This window comes from Mixophyes fleayi, assembly GCF_038048845.1.
Source record: "Mixophyes fleayi isolate aMixFle1 chromosome 2 unlocalized genomic scaffold, aMixFle1.hap1 SUPER_2_unloc_5, whole genome shotgun sequence".
Taxonomy (NCBI): domain Eukaryota; kingdom Metazoa; phylum Chordata; class Amphibia; order Anura; family Limnodynastidae; genus Mixophyes; species Mixophyes fleayi.
In genome coordinates, this window is record NW_027445882.1 from 412062 (window position 1) to 433175 (window position 21114).

The 21114-nt window shown below is 39.8% G+C and overlaps 1 protein-coding gene across 1 annotated transcript; it reads left to right on the forward strand.

Annotated features, from left to right (window-relative positions):
• Window positions 1-1833: 1833 nt before the first annotated feature.
• Window positions 1834-19160, forward strand: LOC142109662 (gap junction beta-5 protein-like). Its single transcript, XM_075193727.1, has 2 exons — window positions 1834-1928; window positions 17392-19160. Exon 2 carries the CDS (start codon window positions 17411-17413, stop codon window positions 18137-18139), a length of 729 nt encoding a protein of 242 aa, XP_075049828.1. The 5' UTR covers window positions 1834-1928; window positions 17392-17410; the 3' UTR covers window positions 18140-19160.
• The last annotated feature ends 1954 nt before the right edge of the window (window positions 19161-21114 follow it).

A 21114-nucleotide genomic window follows, 5' to 3' on the forward strand; every position in this document is an offset into this window, starting at 1 on the left:
CACTGAAATCCCCACCCCCCCCCCCCTCCCCATATAAGGTGCCCTCACAAAAAAAAATGTTTTTAAAAAAAAAATTCTTCTCTTGGCTTGCCTGGGCCTATTTTTATGGAGAGGTGTAATACTCTGCAAATCACAGGTATATTACTATATGCACTCATTCAAAAAACTACAGTTCCCCAGAGTGGGAAGTGGAAGTGGGAAGTTAAATGCAAATTGCATCTGCTATTTTGGGATGGGCAAACTCTAGTGAATGAACTAGAAGGTTCCAGGAGATATTTAGGGAAAAGCGGAGGAGCCAAAAACGCACTGGCTAGAGAGAGAAGTGGTGTGTGTAACTGCTGGCTGAGCTACTGAGGTGTCTTCCCAAAAAGAGCCACTGATTGCTATGGCTGAATTGTTGTCCTGAGGGATATTTCAGCCAGCTCAGAAAAAAGCACCTTTGCATTATAGGAAAACACCTAACTTGCCACTGCCCATGAGATGTCAGCAGGACTCATATGAAGACAGATAAGTTTATTTTGCTTTGCTATGTTCAAGTTATTTAAGTGAGACATCAAAATGTTTTATCAAAACCTCTGACAGAGACTGTAATATTGCAATTGAGAGGTGTTATAGGACTGACTAAAGGAAGAGGATGTTCCTGCCAAATCTGCTGTATTTAAAGTTTAAAACATTATAATTGACCCCCTTGGGTTCTGTATAAAATAAAGTGAACTAGAAAGCATCTAACCTGAACAAGCTGTATTAATCCTTGTTGCATTTCTACTGATTTTTGTCTGTATATCATGTATATGCAGGCCCATTGTTAATCCGACCCTGCATCTGGCAATGGGTCTGATTGAAACATTGTCAATTAAATAATTAACAAGTGCTAAAGGTTGAACCATCTGTAGAACCCTAGATCCCGCACATAAAATGACTCCAAATATCTCTGGGGCTGAACCAGCACACCCATACCATACCATGGCCTGCACACCAAGTGTCCCAACATACCTCCGGGACTAAACCAGCACACCCGTACCATGCCATGGCCTGCACACCAAGTGGCCCAATATACCTCCGAGCTTGTACCAGTACCTGTACTTGGAGAACCTGGCCCACACATCAAGTGGTCCATCCAAAACTTGGGAGGTACCACTCTTACCACAGGATACACACAACCAGCTAGCGAAGACTGGATGGAGTTGGGAATGGAAGGGAAGGATGCATTCCTGGAACAAATAGAGCTAAATGATTCCTTTGTGCTTTTTTAAAACCTGTCCCCTTGTTCCTGCCTCCTTATGACAGGCATCACCACATCTTGCCTGCTTTGTTAACCCTTAGTGATCCAAATAGTTAATCACACAAACCTCACCTCTTTATTCTCCATCAAGCTTAGTCCACCCCTCAGTTCTAGCCAGTTTTAAGCAAATTAGACATCATATGTAATTTATTAACTATTGTTAACTGAACAAATAAATCACATAAATATTATTGCAAAATGAAATCTCTTTTAGGAAAGTGTTTCAGTCTTCTGTGATTACTTCATCACAGCATTTCTGTAATAGGCATCTATTTTTCTGGGGTTTTTGGTTCAGTCTTTTGATTTTTTATAGGCTTTTTAAATTATTTTCAAACTTATATTTTAAAATTCTGCTAGTAAAGTTTTTCAATATATTTTATTTTACAATATAGACAAAAGATCGATTTCTTTAGATGGTTTTAAAACTTTGCTAACTAGTTTAATGTGAAATAGGACAGTTGTAAGAGAAATCTGATTCATTGGTTTCTACTCCGCCTTAAGCTATATGACACACCCAGGTATGCTATTTGAGTTAGTAATAAACACAGAGAAGAAGAAATGGCTGACATGCTGAGACTATGAAGTGTGACAGAAAACAATAACTGCGACTTGAAACTCAGATCATCACCAAATGTCTGTTTGAAACGTAAGTTTCTTGTTTCTGGAGGTCCTTGTGCTTTGATATAATTTGTTATTGTCTTTTCAGAGCAGCATTTTGTCTAATCATGTTTGTCGGAGAAGAAAAAAATTCACTTTCTGAGCCACACAAAAATGTTTAAATAAGCAGTCTGGTTTAATTATTTCCCATAATAATAATAAGGTATGAAAAGCATGTGCGATGATCTTATCTATGTAAGATATATTGAAAAATAACTTATAAGGATAGAAACATAATTTTGCATTAAAAACATTTGAAACTTTGATAAGATGTGCTTCAATATATCCATGTTGGGTAAATATTGTCAAATCTTAATTTTGGGCAACATGAAGCGTTAATGGTATTTTAAAGAAAGAAAAAAACACTTGAATAACTTGAAGTAACTTGAATAACTTACTTTTATATTCTCATACTTCATATTCTACATCATTAGCATAGATAGTCAATATTTAAATGTTTTTTAATTAACACAGAAATCCATATTCCTAGACTTATCATCAGTCTAGCTAAACATATTTTATATTTAAAACACTTATCAGTAAAACTATTGTGTAGCAGGCTGATTATGCCATATGTATTCAACAACAGTGGTTAAAATATACAAGTGGTGATATTCGAGAATAATAATACAGTGTTAAAATTAGAGTGCAGTTAAATTCCAGAACAGGTTACTTTAATTATCTAGGTTATTATTACTTTAGTATATTTAATGTACAGCATGCAAATAAAAATACAATTTCATAATTTTAATGAAAATCTACACATCTCAAATCCTTGGAAGGTTTAAAAACATGGACAGATTGTTTTATGAGCTATAATGTAGAACTTAACACCATCAACAAGTGAAAATGACTCTTAAATTTATTTTTGCTGTGTATATTTTTATCCTTTATGTGGATGCCGTAAACTGGCATAAGTTATTCTACAGATAAGACTATATTTATCTCTGTATATATCAAAATATATATATTTTTGGTGTGGTATTATTACATATCCTCCATAACCCTCCAGGGTTCTGTGTATTGTGTGGTTGCCCCAAGGGTGCTATGTAAAACATATGTGTTCCAATGGCTAAATATTGTTTTAATCAGTAAGAAGACATATACCAAAATATATACAAATTTACATACTAACAGTACATGAACAAAAACATTTTTTTTTTAAGTGCGATTTAGTGCTGCAAAGGCAAATATAATCCTGGGATGCATAAAAAGAGAAATAAATACTTTCAGTTCAAACATTTTAATACAATTGCATGTGTCATTGATTAAATTAATATGGGATAGGATGCTGGACTTATCATTGTAAGAAGGACATAGAATAACTATAGAAGGTTAAGAGAATGGCAACCTAAATAATAAAGGAAATTAATAAATTATAAAGAGGAGTTAGAAAAACAAGCTTGATGTATTAATTAAAATAAAAATCTTAGAGGTTACCTAATTAATATATAAAATATATTTGAGGCCAAAACAGAGATTTATCCAATGACATTTTTGTACCAATGACCATAGAGAGGACATGGTCTCATAAATTACAAAAAGAAGATAGATGATTTCAACAACAACATAGGAAGTGCTTCTATACAGTAAGGGTAGTTAGGATGTTGAATTCCTTACTAATCATAATTTATTAAAGTTTAAACTTGAGTCACCTTACTTTTTTCATCCTTACTAACTGTGTAACTATGTTAGTAAGATTAAATACATCCTGTTAATAAACCAGTTTTAGTATCTGAATATTTAGAACTTATTTATTTATGTATGTTTTTACTGTGAAAAGCACATTAAAGAGTTTGCTGATAGATAAATCCCTCCCATCTCTGCATCAGTGGGAATAAGTACACACTCAATTGATGGAGCTTGGGGAGTAACTGTGTTAAATTGTACTTTAAGTTTACTAAATTTAACTTTTGGAGCTAGAATGTATTGGAGTAAAATGGGGGAAAGCAGATGGTGTTAGGGAGACTGAAAAAGTGGGACTTAAAGTCAAATAGTTAAAAAGTATCCTTCTTTTTGAACAAACACAATTTGCCTAATGTAGTACAGTGGTGTAAGGTTGTCAGGTAGCAGCTGATTATACAAATCACTGTAAATATAAAATCAGCAGTATACATATATTTTTTTGGAGACAGTAAAAGTGCTTTACAAAGCACACAAAAACTGCAAGCCTCCACTGCTATTTTACTTGTACAATTTCACCTAATTGTCCTCTATTTGTTAAGCTACATACCTGTTTCCTGCACTTTGAATACACCTCCATTAAAATAAATATGTGTCTACATGTGTAGAAATGTCCTACACAGATCAACCTCCTTCCAATTTAGGTCCACTCGCTTCATTAATTTTATATTTTTCCATTTTCTCCTAAATCATTGCTAAATGTATCCTCATTTCTGTGTTAAATGAACCATGAAACTGAGCTGACTTTTCAGTTTTGGGTGGAATAATCTTTAAAATATTAGCCTATTATCATGCATCTCTCTAGTTTAGGTTACACCCACACTGTCAAATTAGGCTATTTGCCTACATCACAAGCAATATCGCAGTTAAGAGCAAAGACAAGAAACATTTTATGCATCGGACAGAATTGCAGATCAGTATAACTTGTATATGGTTTAGTAAATGAGGGAATAATTCAGCTTTTTTTGCAATTACTGTCTAGCGCTTTCTTGAATAATTACAATGAAAAGCATCACAAATAGTTCAAATTTGAAAACTGTAAAGTGCTTTTAATAAAATCTTAATAACTATACATTTCAATAGCTTAATTAATACCTATTTCACATAGAATTAGTATCAGGGGAGGGCTGGCAGATTTCAGCCTGGGGGGCAAGCACACAGCAGCGGCCCATCCTTTTTGGTACAATATATATTTATCTATATAAAAAGAGGCTATTGTAGTGTTGCTTAATCCATATATATATATTTTTATGCCCAGGCCCAGAGCTGGATTAAGGCTCTGGGGGGCCTGGTCACTTTAGACTGGGTAACCCCCTATGATGTAGGATGGTTATTATTTTAGACAAATACACAGGCAATACTGTGTGCACTACTGTTAGGTGCACACAGTTCTGCCTTCACGAGCAGTACACGGTGAAGTGGGACATACCTCTCAACTGTCCTAAGCGAAACAGTCACCCAAGTTTGGGACTGTCTCACCAGATTCAGGACAGTTGGCAGACTGTCCTGCTCTCTACTACCTGTCTTGTCACTGTCACCACTTGTGGCTGCTGGATACTTTAGCTCATTTGCTCGTTGTCTGGATCCTGGAATGTTGGAGGCCCTATTTGGAAAAAAAATGGGTACATGAAATTTAGAAAACTCCAACCAGTCCCGATGTTAAATCAATAGCACTCACATTTTATAATTAGGCCTCCCTCCAGCCACAGCATTAATATAATATTCACATTTGCTAAATATATCTCTTTCTCTCCAATCAACCCTGACATTAGATAGCAAACACATTTAATATATAAACCTATTTCCCTCCCTCCAAACAGCCCCAACAATAACTTAAATAGCATTTAGATTTAACAAATATTACCATTTCCCACAACAATCACAAGCATTAAAAATACATAATCACATTTAATAAATAGACCTCATTTTCCACAACCAGCCCACAATTAATAAATAGCTCCCAAACCACCCCAACATTAAATTAAAGGTCTAATTACCCCATTATAAGTTCATAGGCCCCACTATTAAATGAAATTGCCCCACCATCACCCCACAAATAAAATAGCGCCCAATAATTAGCCCCCACCTGCACTCCACAATTAAATTAATAGCCTACCTCCCACATTATATTAAGACCCCCCCTCCCTTCCACACTACATTCATTTACTGGCCCTCCCACACACTACATTCATTTACTGCCCCCCTTCCCCCCCCCACACACACATAGCATTCAGTTACTGGCCCGCACACACTGTGCACTCATTTACTGGCTCTTCACTCACACACACACACACACACACAAACACACACACCCACACACACACACAATATACTGGCCCTATACTCATATATATGTATATATATATTAGGGATGAGCGCGCTCGGATTTCTGAAATCCGAGCCCACCCGAACGTTGCGGATCCGAGTCGGATCCGAGACAGATCCGGGTATTGGCGCCAAATTCAAAAGTGAAACTGAGGCTCTGACTCATAATCCCGTTGTCGGATCTCGCGATACTCGGATCCTATAAATTCCCCGCTAGTCGCCGCCATCTTCACTCGGGCATTGATCAGGGTAGAGGGAGGGTGTGTTAGGTGGTCCTCTGTGCTGTTTAGTTCTGTGCTGTTTAGTTCTGTGCTGTTTAGTGCTGTGCTGTGCTGTTTAGTGCTGTTTAGTGCTGTGCTGTGCTGTGCTGTTTAGTGCTGTGCTGTGCTGTGCTGTGCTGTGCTGTGCTGTGCTGTGCTGTGTTCTGCAGTATCAGTCCAGTGGTGCTGTGTGCTGTGCTCTGTCCTTCTGAGGTCAGTGGTGCTGCTGGGTCCTGTGCTGTGTCCTGTTCAGTCCAGTGGTGCTGTGTCCTGTGCTCTGTGCTTCTAAGGGCATAGTTATTTCCCCAATATTCCCCTGTGTTTAAAAAAATAAAAAAAAGTTTTTTTTATAAAATACCAAAAACTACTTTAATATTTTTTAATTACCACAAAATTTTCACAACCAATCCTGCAGTATAAGCCCATTGGTACTGCAATATTACCAAGTTCACACATTCAGCAGTAAAAGTCCAGTGGTACTGCAATATTACAAAGTTTACACATTCTGCAGTATCAGTCCAGTGGTGCTGTGTCCTGTGCTCTGTCCTGCTGAGTTCCGTAGTGCTGCTGGGTCCTGTGCCGTGTCCTGTTCAGTCCAGTGGTGCTGTGTCCTGTGCTCTGTGCTTCTAAGGGCATAGTTATTTCCCCATTATTCCCAAGTTTGTAAAAAATAAAAAAAAAGTAAAAAAAAATAAAAAATTAAAAAAAAAAAAATATATATAATAATTATAACCAAATTTGCAAAACCAATCCAGCATTATAAGTCCATTGGTACTGCAATATTACCAAGTTCACACATTCAGCAGTAAAAGTCCAGTGGTACTGCAATATTACAAAGTTTACACATTCTGCAGTATCAGTCCAGTGGTGCTGTGTGCTGTGCTCTGTCCTGCTGAGTTCCGTAGTGCTGCTGGGTCCTGTGCCGTGTCCTGTTCAGTCCAGTGGTGCTGTGTCCTGTGCTCTGTGCTTCTAAGGGCATAGTTATTTCCCCATTATTCCCAAGTTTGTAAAAAATAAAAAAAAAGTAAAAAAAAATAAAAAATTAAAAAAAAAAAAAAATATATAATAATTATAACCAAATTTGCAAAACCAATCCAGCATTATAAGTCCATTGGTACTGCAATATTACCAAGTTCACACATTCTGCAGTATCTTGTGCTACATATAATGGAGACCAAAAATTTGGAGGATAAAGTAGGGAAAGATCAAGACCCACTTCCTCCTAATGCTGAAGCTGCTGCCACTAGTCATGACATAGACGATGAAATGCCATCAACGTCGTCTTCCAAGCCCGATGCCCAATCTCGTAGTACCGGGCATGTAAAATCCAAAAAGCCCAAGTTAAGAAAAAGTAGCAAAAAGAGAAACTTAAAATCATCTGAGGAGAAACGTAAAGTTGCCAATATGCCATTTACGACACGGAGTGGCAAGGAACGGCTTAGGCCCTGGCCCGTGTTCATGACTAGTGGTTCAGCTTCACCCACGGATCTTAGCCCTCCTCCTCCTCCCCCCCCCTACAAAAAATTGAAGAGAGTTATGCTGTCAGCAACAAAACAGCAAACAACTCTGCCTTCTAAAGAGAAATTATCACAAATCCCCAAGGCGAGTCCAAGGGTGTTGGTGGTTGTCAAGCCTGACCTTCCCATCACTGTACGGGAAGAGGTGGCTCGGGAGGAGGCTATTGATGATGTAGCTGGCGCTGTGGAGGAACTTGATGATGAGGATGGTGATGTGGTTATTGTAAATGAGGCACCAGGGGGGGAAACAGCTGATGTCCATGGGATGAAAAAGCCCATCGTCATGCCTGGTCAGAAGACCAAAAAATGCTCCTCTTCGGTCTGGAGTTATTTTTATCCAAATCCAGACAACCAATGTATGGCAATATGTAGCTTATGTAAAGCTCAAATAAGCAGGGGTAAGGATCTTGCCCACCTAGGAACATCCTCCCTTATACGTCACCTGAATAACCTTCATAGTTCAGTGGTTAGTTCAGGAACTGGGGCTAGGACCCTCATCGGTACAGGGACACCTAAATCCCGTGGTCCAGTTGGATACACACCAGCAACACCCTCCTCGTCAACTTCCTCCACAATCTCCATCAGATTCAGTCCTGCAGCCCAAGTCACCAGCCAGACTGAGTCCTCCTCAATACGGGATTCATCCGAGGAATCCTGCAGCGGTACGCCTACTACTGCCACTGCTGCTGTTGCTGCTGTTAGTCGGTCATCTTCCCAGAGGGGAAGTCGTAAGACCGCTAAGTCTTTCACCAAACAATTGACCGTCCAACAGTCGTTTGCCATGACCACCAAATACGATAGTAGTCACCCTATTGCAAAGCGTATAACTGCGGCTGTAACTGCAATGTTGGTGTTAGACGTGCGCCCGGTGTCCGCCATCAGTGGAGTGGGATTTAGAGGGTTGATGGAGGTATTGTGTCCCCGGTACCAAATCCCCTCGAGATTCCACTTCACTAGGCAGGCGATACCAAAAATGTACAGAGAAGTACGATCAAGTGTCCTCAGTGCTCTTAAAAATGCGGTTGTACCCACTGTCCACTTAACCACGGACATGTGGACAAGTGGTTCTGGGCAAACGAAGGACTATATGACTGTGACAGCCCACTGGGTAGATGCATCCCCTTCCGCAGCAACAGCAACAGCTGCATCAGTAGCAGCATCTACAAAATGGCTGCTCATGCAAAGGCAGGCAACATTGTGCATTACAGGCTTTAATAAGAGGCACAACGCTGCCAACATATTAGAGAAAATGAGGGAAATTATCTCCCAGTGGCTTACCCCACTTAGACTCTCATGGGGATTTGTGGTGTCAGACAATGCCAGTAACATTGTGCGGGCATTAAATATGGGCAATTTCCAGCACGTCCCATGTTTTGCCCACACCATTAATTTGGTGGTGCAGCATTACCTGAAGAGTGACAGGGGTGTGCAGGAGATGCTTGCGGTGGCACGCAAAATTGCTGGACACTTTCGGCATTCAGCCAGTGCCTACCGCAGACTAGAGGCACATCAAAAAAGCTTGAACCTGCCCTGCCATCACCTCAAACAAGAGGTTGTGACGCGCTGGAACTCCACCCTCTATATGCTGCAGAGGATGGAGGAGCAGCAAAAGGCCATTCAGGCCTACACAGCCACCTACGACATAGGCAAAGGAGTGGGGATGCGCCTGAGTCAAGCGCAGTGGAGACTGATTTCCGTGTTGTGCAAGGTTCTGCAGCCATTTGAACTTGCCACACGAGAAGTCAGTTCCGACACTGCCAGCTTGAGTCAGGTCATTCCCCTGATCAGGCTGTTGCAGAAGCAGCTGGAGAAAGTGAGGGAGGAGCTGGTAAGCCATTGCGATTACAGCAAGCATGTAGCTCTTGTGGATGTAGCCCTTCGTACGCTTTGCCAGGATCCGAGGGTGGTCACTCTTTTAAAGTCAGAGGAATACATTCTGGCCACCGTGCTCGATCCTCGGTTTAAAGCGTATGTTGTGTCTCTGTTTCCGGCGGACACAAATCTACAGCGGTGCAAAGACCTGCTGGTCAGGAGATTGTCCTCTGAAGAGGACCGTGACATGCCAACAGCTCCACCCTCATTTTCTTCCACATCTATGGCTGCGAGGAAAAAGCTCAGTTTTCCCAAAAGAGGCACTGGCGGGGATGCTGATAACATCTGGTCCGGACTGAAGGACCTGCCAACCATTGCAGACATGTCTACTCTCGCTGCATTGGATGCTGTCACAATAGAAAAAATTGTGGATGATTACTTTGCTGACACCATCCAAGTATACATGTCAGACAGTCCATATTGTTACTGGCAGGAAAAAAAGGCAGTTTGGAAGCCCCTGTACAAACTGGCTCTATTTTACCTGAGTTGTCCCCCCTCCAGTGTGTACTCGGAAAGAGTTTTTAGTGCAGCGGGGAACCTGGTCAGTGAGCGGCGAAGGAGGTTGCTTCCTCACAACGTTGAAAAAATGATGTTTATAAAAATGAATAATCAATTCCTCAATGAAGTACAGCACTGCCCTCCAGATACTACAGAGGGACCTGTGGTTGTGGAGTCCAGCGGGGACGAATTGATAATGTGTGATGAGGAGGAAGTACACACTGTAGGGGGAGAGGAATCAGAGGTTGAGGATGAGGACGACATCTTGCCTCAGTAGAGCCTGTTTAGTCTGTACAGGGAGAGATGAATAGCTTTTTTGGTGTGGGGGCCCAAACAAACCAATCATTTCAGTCAAAGTTGTTTGGTAGGCCCTGTCGCTGAAATGATTGGTTTGTTAAAGTGTGCATGTCCTATTTCAACAACAGACCTCTCAACTGCAGCTCATCCCTCCTCTGCGGGGATAATGTCTCCTGTGCTCTGACACGTCACTCTGTGTACTCTCAGCCTCAGGATCTGACACTACAGCTACCATGCCTCTTGTAGCAGCCCTCACTCCAGGGCCTCTTCCATGTGCAGTGTCCCCCTCTCTCTTGGGTTCACTATAGTGGCATGGAGTTCTCCCCCTCATCCAGGGCACACATTCCTTGCCCTGGCTCAGTCACCACGCTCAGACTTCCAGGCAATGCTGGGGGAGCCTGGGAGCTTCCACCCCAGGTCCCCAGCTACAACTCTCCTCTCCTGTGTCTTCTCTCTCTTTCTGACACTTTAAAGATCGTGCCTTTAAATGAAAAAGTTAGTCTTCATTGCACGACTATGTGCAAGTGCAACAGGGACATTTTTTTGGGTTTACAAAGTCAAACAATAACACTACGACCCTGTCTGTCTGGGGTCTGTCAATGACGAATTGTCTGGAGCATGTTTTGAGGAGGTATTGTGGCCCCGGTATCAAATTGGGTACCGGGGCCACCCCACTATGCAGTCCAGATACTTGTTTGGTGGAATTCCGACACGTGGAGGGTTTTTTAATTATATTGTGGCCTCGGTACCAAATTGTGTACCGGGGCCACCACACTACGCAGTCAAGATACTTGTTTGGTGGAATTCAGACCAGTTGAGGGTTTTATTATTATATTGTGTGGACCACTCTATCTATACCACACTACAACTCTATACCACTCTATTTCCTACTTTAATTCTATTTAATTCTATTTCCTACTTTAATTCTATTACTAATTAATTAACATAAAGAGGAACAAAAAAAACCAATTTTACCAAAAGTATAATATGACTTAGACTTACAAACACTACACTTGAAAGATCGTGCCTTTAAATGAAAAAGTAAGTCTTCATTGCACGACTATGTGCAACAGGGACAGTTTTTTTCTTTACAAAGTCAACTAATAACACTTGGACCCTGTCTGTCTTTAACATACTTAATGGGATCTCAATGACGAATTGTCTGTAGCATGTTTGGAGGAGGTATTGTGGCCCCGGTATCAAGTTGGGTACCGGGGCCACCCCACTACGCAGTCCAGATACTTGTTTGGTGGAATTCTGACACGTGGAGGGTGTATTTATTTTATTGTGGCCCCGGTATCAAGTTGGGTACCGGGGCCACCCCACTACGCAGTCCAGATACTTGTTTGGTGGAATTCTGACACGTGGAGGGTTTTTTAATTATATTGTGGCCTCGGTACCAAATTGTGTACCGGGGCCACCACACTACGCAGTCAAGATAGATAGATGCGTATCATAGATAAAGTACATTCAGTGGTGTGGGGCAAATTGAAAAATATTCAAAATGCACTGACATTATCAAAAACAAGAGGTTGTCACACGCTAAAACTCCAACATGTATATGATGGAGAGGATGGAGGAGCAGCCGTATGTGTAGTGTAATGCAGACCTGTTGAAGGTTTTTTATATATTTTATTGTGGTGCCCAGTGCCCACTCCTCTACGCAGTCCAGGTACATTTATTGGTGCGATTCATAAAAGTTCAGGGTTTTTAAGATATTGTGGTGACCCACTCCTCTACGCAGTCCAGGTACATTTATTGGTGCGAATCAAACAAGTTGATGGTTTTCTTATTATATATATTGTGGTGACCCACTCCTCTACGCAGTCCAGGTACATTTATTGGTGCGAATCAAACAAGTTGATGGTTTTCTTATTATATATATTGTGGTGACCCACTCCTCTACGCAGTCCAGGTACATTTATTGGTGCGATTCATAAAAGTTCAGGGTTTTTAAGATATTGTGGTGACCCACTCCTCTACGCAGTCCAGGTACATTTATTGGTGCGATTCATAAAAGTTCAGGGTTTTTAATATATTGTGGTGACCCACTCCTCTACGCAGTCCAGGTACATTTATTGGTGCGAATCAAACAAGTTGATGGTTTTCTTATTATATATATTGTGGTGACCCACTCCTCTACGCAGTCCAGGTACATTTATTGGTGCGATTCATAAAAGTTCAGGGTCTTTAAGATATTGTGGTGACCCACTCCTCTACGCAGTCCAGGTACATTTATTGGTGCGATTCATAAAAGTTCAGGGTTTTTAATATATTGTGGTGACCCACTCCTCTACGCAGTCCAGGTACATTTATTGGTGCGATTCATAAAAGTTCAGGGTTTTTAATATATTGTGGTGACCCACTCCTCTACGCAGTCCAGGTACATTTATTGGTGCGAATCAAACAAGTTGATGGTTTTCTTATTATATATATTGTGGTGACCCACTCCTCTACGCAGTCCAGGTACATTTATTGGTGCGATTCATAAAAGTTCAGGGTTTTTAAGATATTGTGGTGACCCACTCCTCTACGCAGTCCAGGTACATTTATTGGTGCGATTCATAAAAGTTCTGGGTTTTTAATATATTGTGGTGACCCACTCCTCTACGCAGTCCAGGTACATTTATTGGTGCGAATCAAACAAGTTGATGGTTTTCTTATTATATATATTGTGGTGACCCACTCCTCTACGCAGTCCAGGTACATTTATTGGTGCGATTCATAAAAGTTCTGGGTTTTTAATATATTGTGGTGACCCACTCCTCTACGCAGTCCAGGTACATTTATTGGTGCGATTCATAAAAGTTCAGGGTTTTTAATATATTGTGGTGACCCACTCCTCTACGCAGTCCAGGTACATTTATTGGTGCGAATCAAACAAGTTGATGGTTTTCTTATTATATATATTGTGGTGACCCACTCCTCTACGCAGTCCAGGTACATTTATTGGTGCGATTCATAAAAGTTCTGGGTTTTTAATATATTGTGGTGACCCACTCCTCTACGCAGTCCAGGTACATTTATTGGTGCGAATCAAACAAGTTGATGGTTTTCTTATTATATATATTGTGGTGACCCACTCCTCTACGCAGTCCAGGTACATTTATTGGTGCGATTCATAAAAGTTCTGGGTTTTTAATATATTGTGGTGACCCACTCCTCTACGCAGTCCAGGTACATTTATTGGTGCGATTCATAAAAGTTCAGGGTTTTTAATATATTGTGGTGACCCACTCCTCTACGCAGTCCAGGTACAATTATTGGTGCGAATCATAAAAGTTCAGGGTTTTTAAGATATTGTGGTGACCCACTCCTCTACGCAGTCCAGAAAGATACCTTTTTGCAACGTTTTGGACTAATAACTATATTGTGAGGTGTTCAGAATACACTGTAAATTAGTGGAAATGCTTGTTATTGAATGTTATTGAGGTTAATAATAGCCTAGGAGTGAAAATAAGCCCAAAAACTTGATTTTTAAACTTTTTATGTTTTTTTCAAAAAAAATCCGAATCCAATACCTTAAATCCGAACCGAGACCTTTCGTCAAGTGTTTTGCGAGACAAATCCGAACCTCAAAAATAACGAAAATCCGGATCCAAAACACAAAACACGAGACCTCAAAAGTCGCCGGTGCACATCCCTAATATATATATATATATATATATATATATATATATATATATATATATATGGAATAGAACACAATATCAGATTGGCGCTTTACCCAATGTATGGATAATAAATACAATGATAATCTAAAAGTGATAATAAACAGAAGTATAAATAAACATAAACATAAAACATAAACAAAACACCTCCACAAGTATGTGTGGCAGCCAAGTCTCCAATATCAGATGGTTAGACCGAAAAAGGTATCGAAATGATAAGTTATGGAAGGACGGCGCCTTCAGGTGTAAAGACAGATAATTGTGTATATATAGGCAGTAAGCTCAGAGAGACCAGAGAACATAAAGTCCAGAGAAAAGTAGTAATGCAGGTGGATATCAGCATATAGCAGCATATATCAGCAAATCAGATGAGACACTGTGTAGATTAATAGTATAGTAGTGTGCATACCAGAAATAAGTAAAATAACATTTTATCTGTATATAGGCTCCTCAGTCATCCCAGGTGGTGATTTCCTTTGCTCGCAGAGACAAGATGCAAATATAGTATGTTCTATTAATAACTGCTACATCACCGCTCAATAGTGGGAAAGATATAAGAGAGCCATATGGTGTAGTATTTTTGCAAACAATTTATTCAGCAGATTAACAATATAGAATGCAAACTCACAATAAATATAATAAATATAAGCTTATCTGTTTAATATACAGGCGAGATCACTGGTAGTCATATCCCTGGAGGTGGTTAAAGATGTCCCTCTATAGGTTCCATACAAAAGCTCAGGAAAGGGTGATATCTTAATTTGTTATTCCCAGGGTAGATCAGTGAAACAGGATCTCAGATAGTACAGTTGTGGGCCTCAACGCGTTTCGTTCAGTTTGAACTTCATCAGGAGGAAAGTTCAAACTGAACGAAACGCGTTGAGGCCCACAACTGTACTATCTGAGATCCTGTTTCACTAATCTATATATACACAATTATCTGTCTTTACACCTTAAGGCGCCGTCCTTCCATAACTTATCATTTCGATATATATATATATATATATATATATATATATATATACACAGTATGCTGCCACACACACACATAATATGCTGCCACACACATACAATATGCTGCTGCCACACATACAGGATGCTGCTGACACTAACACACATACACGATGCTGCTGACACACATACATACACGATGCTGCTGACACACATACATACAAGATGCTGCTGACACTCATACATACATATATAACATATATACATACAAGATGCTGCTGACAATGACACTCATACATACATACATACATACATACATATACATACAAGATGCTGCTGACACTCATACATCCATATATACATACAAGATGCTGCTGACACTGACACTCATACATACATACATATATACATACAAGATGCTGCTGACACTCATACATACATATATAACATATATACATACAATATGCTGCTGACACTCATACATACATACATACATACATATATACATACAAGATGCTGCTGACATTCATACATACATATATATATATATATATATATATATATATATATATATATACAAGATGCTGCTGACACTCATACATACATACATATATACATACAAGATGCTGCATGCTGCTGACACTGACACTCATACATACATATATACATACAAGATGCTGCTGACACTGACACTCATACATACATACATACATACATACATATATACATACAAGATGCTGCTGACACTCATACATACATATATAACATATATACATACAAGATGCTGCTGACATTCATACATACATACATATATATATATATATATATATATATATACAAGATGCTGCTGACACTCATACATACATATATACATACAAGATGCTGCTGACACTGACACTCATACATACATACATATATACATACAAGATGCTGCTGACACTCATACATACAAATATTCATACAAGATGCTGCCGACACACACCCCCCCGCACTTACCTTGTTCACCCGTGCCGCGTGCTCTGCTCTGCAGTCTTCTGACATGGGACGGCAGCTATCACGGGGTGCACTTCCCATGCCAGCCACCGAGCAAGTGAAGTTAGGGCCGGCCCAAAATAGTGTTTTTGGGTCCGGCCCGGGGGACATCTGCCCCCCTGCCCCCCGCTCCAGCCCGCCCCTGATTAGAATATATGATCCTTATGAAAACTATTATGTTCGCTGTCAAAAATTCACTATTAAATAATACCACACGGATAAAAGGATAAAAGTGTTTCAATTAATGAGCCCTTTCTAAACAAACATGCTGCTCTATCCATTGGTGCCTTCAATGAATAATGTGCTTACATTAGATAAATTAATAAGATGCTTATCTGTCGCAATGATCACTGGGCCTTCAGTGGTATCCCGTACTTTTAGGCTCCAGCCTAAACATAATAAATTGCCATCTCATAGTATTTTATGTATTTAAATGTAAAGGTTGAAGACTCATCATTGCCTCCACAAGCTCTGTGTGTACCCTAGGTGGTGTTACTCATTCAGAAGTGGCTTCCCCCCTTGGTTGTTGAACCTCCAACTCCACCCCTACTTGCTTTAGCAGGCATGAGTTGGAGGCGGCATCCTCTGCTCCTTAGACTAGGAGTATGGTGCTGGGTTGGGCGTAACACTGACATTAAGGAATAGCAGCCAACAGTCTCAAAAATAAGAAGCTGCTGGCTGTGTCTCCACTATGTTAGTGCCTGGTGGTGCCAGTGAACATGAAGGTCGTTCCGCTCCCGGACTGGAAAGGGAGAATTATCTGCCATACCGGAAGCCACCATACACATTTTGTTAGGCAACCTCATCTGTTACTTATTTTTGTCTTGTTATCTTACATTGATACATATATATTACCCAGTAATATTTGTTGTTTTTTGCAGGTGTAGCTAGTGAAAGCTGATGATAATGAACACACAAATTAGTGAACCGCTTGTAATTAGAGGTTTGCAAATAATTGAGTCTTATTAGTAGTAGCTCGCCCATAGATTAAGATTTGCAGAGCATTTTGAGCCAAAGATTAAAAAAAATATGTGTTTTTGCCTGCATGTCAGGAAGCATATTAACAAGGGTATTCAAGTTTAAATGATACTTCATAGCAATAGCATTGGTAACATGTACAATAAGAGGTTTTGCAAGTTGGATGTAACTGTCCGAGGGGTGTGTCTATTGTGAAGCAGACGCATATGCTACACATTTAGACCTGGATACATCTTTAACTCTGAATACAAGTTACAATCGCAAATTACACTTGTGTTTTACTCTGAATAAGGTTCTTACACTGTAAGAATGAAATATATTGGGGTTTTTTCTGCTTATATATGCTAAAATATATGCTTTTCTTTCAGTGACGGCAATAAAACAGTCATGAACTGGGCAGTGTATGAAGCTCTTTTGACAGGTGTCAATAAATTCTCCACTGAGTTTGGCCGTGTCTGGCTCTCTGTTGTCTTTATATTTCGCATCCTTGTATATGCAGTGACAGCATGTAGGGTCTGGGGAGATGATCAAAGAGATTTTGACTGCAACACAAAACAGCCTGGATGTACTAATGTGTGTTATGACCACTACTTTCCCGTCTCACACATCCGACTATGGGCTTTACAGCTCATCTTGGTTACCTGTCCTTCTCTTCTTGTTGTAATGCATGTGGCATACCGAGAAAATCGAGAGAGGAAGCACAAGGAGAAATTGGGGGAGAATTGTGTCAAACTTTATCAAAATATTGAAAAAAAGAGAGGAGGACTATGGTGGACCTATCTCATTAGCCTTTTCATCAAAGCTGCTGTGGACACTATTTTCATTTATGTCTTTCATTGCCTCTATGAAAATTTCTTTCTTCCTCAATTAGTGAAATGCACCATTCCTCCATGTCCCAACATTGTGGACTGTTTCATATCCAGACCATCTGAAAAAAATATCTTCACTCTCTTCACAATAATTACGTCTGCTGTATGTGTACTTTTAAACCTTGTGGAGGCTACATATCTTGTTGGGAAGAAGTGTAAGGAAACAATTCAAAGCAGGAGCAAGACTATTATAGGAGAAAAGTGCTCTGATTGTAGTGTGCATGAGCAAAAACACACCAAAATATGAAGAGCCATTCTTTATTCCAGAGAACTGCAAGACCTCAAGTGCTGATGGTAGGACAAAACAGAACAATAGCGATGTTGCTCACTGACAGTGTGAGCTAAATGGAAATTAATAAATGGAAACATGACATTTCATGGAGATAACTGATATATAATAAACACGTGACACATATCTAGGAACTTCTTGTTTTGAAACATTTCCTATTGTATAGTATTATATATTTAAGGATACCTAAGAAATTGTTCATTACCATTTTACTCAATGTTTACCGCAAAGTCTTGTGATGGCAGAGATTGAAAATTTACTTATTTACTTAAGTAGTCAATGCACATTATGGTTTCACTAGTTAGTTCGTAACAATGATTTTTTAAAATTAATTTTGTCTTGATAAAAATGATGTGCAGATAAGTGTCTCTAACCTGGTATGTCTCAACTGTATTTGTGTGAATATGCCCTTATTCCACTAAGTCTACCATTCGACCTCTCGTAAGGAAGCACAAGTGTCTGATGTACACATATACATGTGCTTCCTTTGAGGAAAGTTTTCAGGTTTTCTCCTAAAATATTGCTAGTTTCAGTCATACATAAATCATGAGTATGAGGGAATGACTGGTTTTTATGATGGGTCCCTTTTGTAGGTGAACACAGACTCATCAGAAATACTCTAGAGTGCATGTTGTTGAATACAAATCAATTAGTCCCAGGGCTAGAGAGCCTGGTCAAGTTTTCAATATAAAATGGATAGCTGAGGGTCCCTCTGCGTTAGTGAAAACCAGACCCAGATTGGTGAACGGAATTTTATTGTCTCTATAAAGGTGTTAAAAATACCATGGTCCTTCATCCCAAAGGCTATAAGCACCACAGTAAAATTGAATTGGGACTCCTCCCAAAACCCTGAGATGTGGGCCAAGATGTAACACCCTTTTTCCTGCTTGGTGTGTGTATGGATTTATGTGTCCTGTCTGTATATAAAATTTTGGATTTATGTGTCCTGTCTGTATATAAAATTTTACCTTGTGTCCTTCGTTGTGCAGTGCCTCAACTTTCATGGGGTAACGTTCTTGGAATAAGCAAAATCAGAGTGAGGCTAAGGAACCCTACACCCGCCCCCATATTGAATACCACAGACATACACAAATTAAATGGCAATACGCCAGGCTGTATTTAGAAGTCATATTTATTAATGAGGCATTCACTCCTAAAGGTTTTGTAAGTATCTAAAATATAGCTCTTTAAATCAAGCAGTAGTTTAAAGGTAATTTTGGGTGCAGCAAACACAATAAATACACAGCAATTTAGATATACATGTTCCTACTATATCAAATGAATATAACTGGATAATTCTAAGTGCACTTTAAAAGTGTCTCACTTATTATATACCACTAAGAGGTACTTATATCGCCTTTAATTGCTATCCTGCAAAATTACTTTAGCCACAATACTGCTTACTAAAGCTGGGTACACTCTACACTGTTTTCGTCCAATTAATCGGCTCAAACAGCCGACATACGACCGCTTGTTCAAAAGTCGAGTCAGTGTGTGCAGTGACACGATGGTCGAAAGTCTGCCCAAATGGACGATTATCGCCTCATTTGGGTGGTCGTACCGTTTAATATTTTCGTTCCAATCTCGTTTCTGCTGTGTAGTGTGTATAAACTTCCGACCGATCCACAACAGTGAGTACGAAATTACAGTAATTGCTCATGACAACATGGCTGTAAAAAGTCGCTAAAGGGACGTTCGCTCTTCCCTTTATCATCCTAAACAAGGCTAGTGTGTATGCAGTCCATGGACCGAGCGATCGGACCAGTGTCGGACTTGGGCATGAAGGGCCCACCGGGGAATGCAACACTAGGGGCCCACCAAAGGGGGTGTGGTCAGCCATCATAGAGGTGGGGCCAGAAACTAGAGGGGGAGTGGTCAGCCCACAAAGGACAGCTAGCACCTTAGTGCAGCATCTAAAGAATGCAGTGTGTGTATAAAGAATACACAGTCTTGACCTGCCTCTTAGATTGGGCAGAACAGTCACCAAAAATCACGATTGTCCCACTAGACCAGGATTGGCTAACCTGTGGCACTCCAGGTGTTGTGAAACTACAAGCCCCAGCATGCTTTGCCAATATATAGCAGCTTATTGCTGGAAGGGTATGCTGGACTTATAGTTTCACAACACATGGTGTACCACAGGTTAGCCAAGCCTGCACTAGACTCAGATCATTTGACAGACTGTCCTACCTGTTGTTGTCACTTTTACCACCTGTGGCTGCTGGTTTCTTTAGTTGCGGCTTGTCTGGATCCTGGAATGTTGAGGGCCCTACTTGGAAAAAATAATGGGTACATTTAGAAATGCCAACCATCCCTGCCATTAAATCAACAGCACCCACATTTAATAATTAGGCCTCTCTCCAGCCTCAACATTAAAGTAATAGTGCTCACATTTGATAAATAGATCTATTTCCCTCCAACCAACCCCAACATTAAATTAATAGTATTCCCATTTAATAAATAAACCTATTACCCTCCCTCCAAACAGCCCCAGCAATAAATTAATAGCATTTACGTTTAATACATCCATTTCGCACAACCATTCCTAGCATTAAATATTTTAACTTAGGACAATATTTACGCGTTTATTGCTATGCGCATGGACAGAAATTAAGATTTGAAAATAACAGATGTAATTTTTATCACATCAGAGCATGACAATATCAAAGCCATTTTCACAATGTGACTAAAGATGGTTAGCAACAAATTGCTACTAAACACCACCTATTATATTTACCAAGAAACCCTTACCATGGGGACAGAATGCAAGTGTTGTCTTAAGCTAAAAATAATTATTTATTGAATGTCCAAGTTCCAAAGGGATTGTTTTCAGCCAAAGATCTGTAAAATAGGAAGTTTCTTTTTGCTGAGCATAATTATATAGTATTTTATCATCTGTCTGGTACGTTGTATCTTTAACATGGAGAGCTTCC

Excerpts from the sequence above, each read along its gene's own strand:
- LOC142109662 (XM_075193727.1), top strand. The coding sequence starts at position 17,411 with ATGAACTGGGCAGTGTATGAAGCTCTTTTGACAGGTGTCAATAAATTC.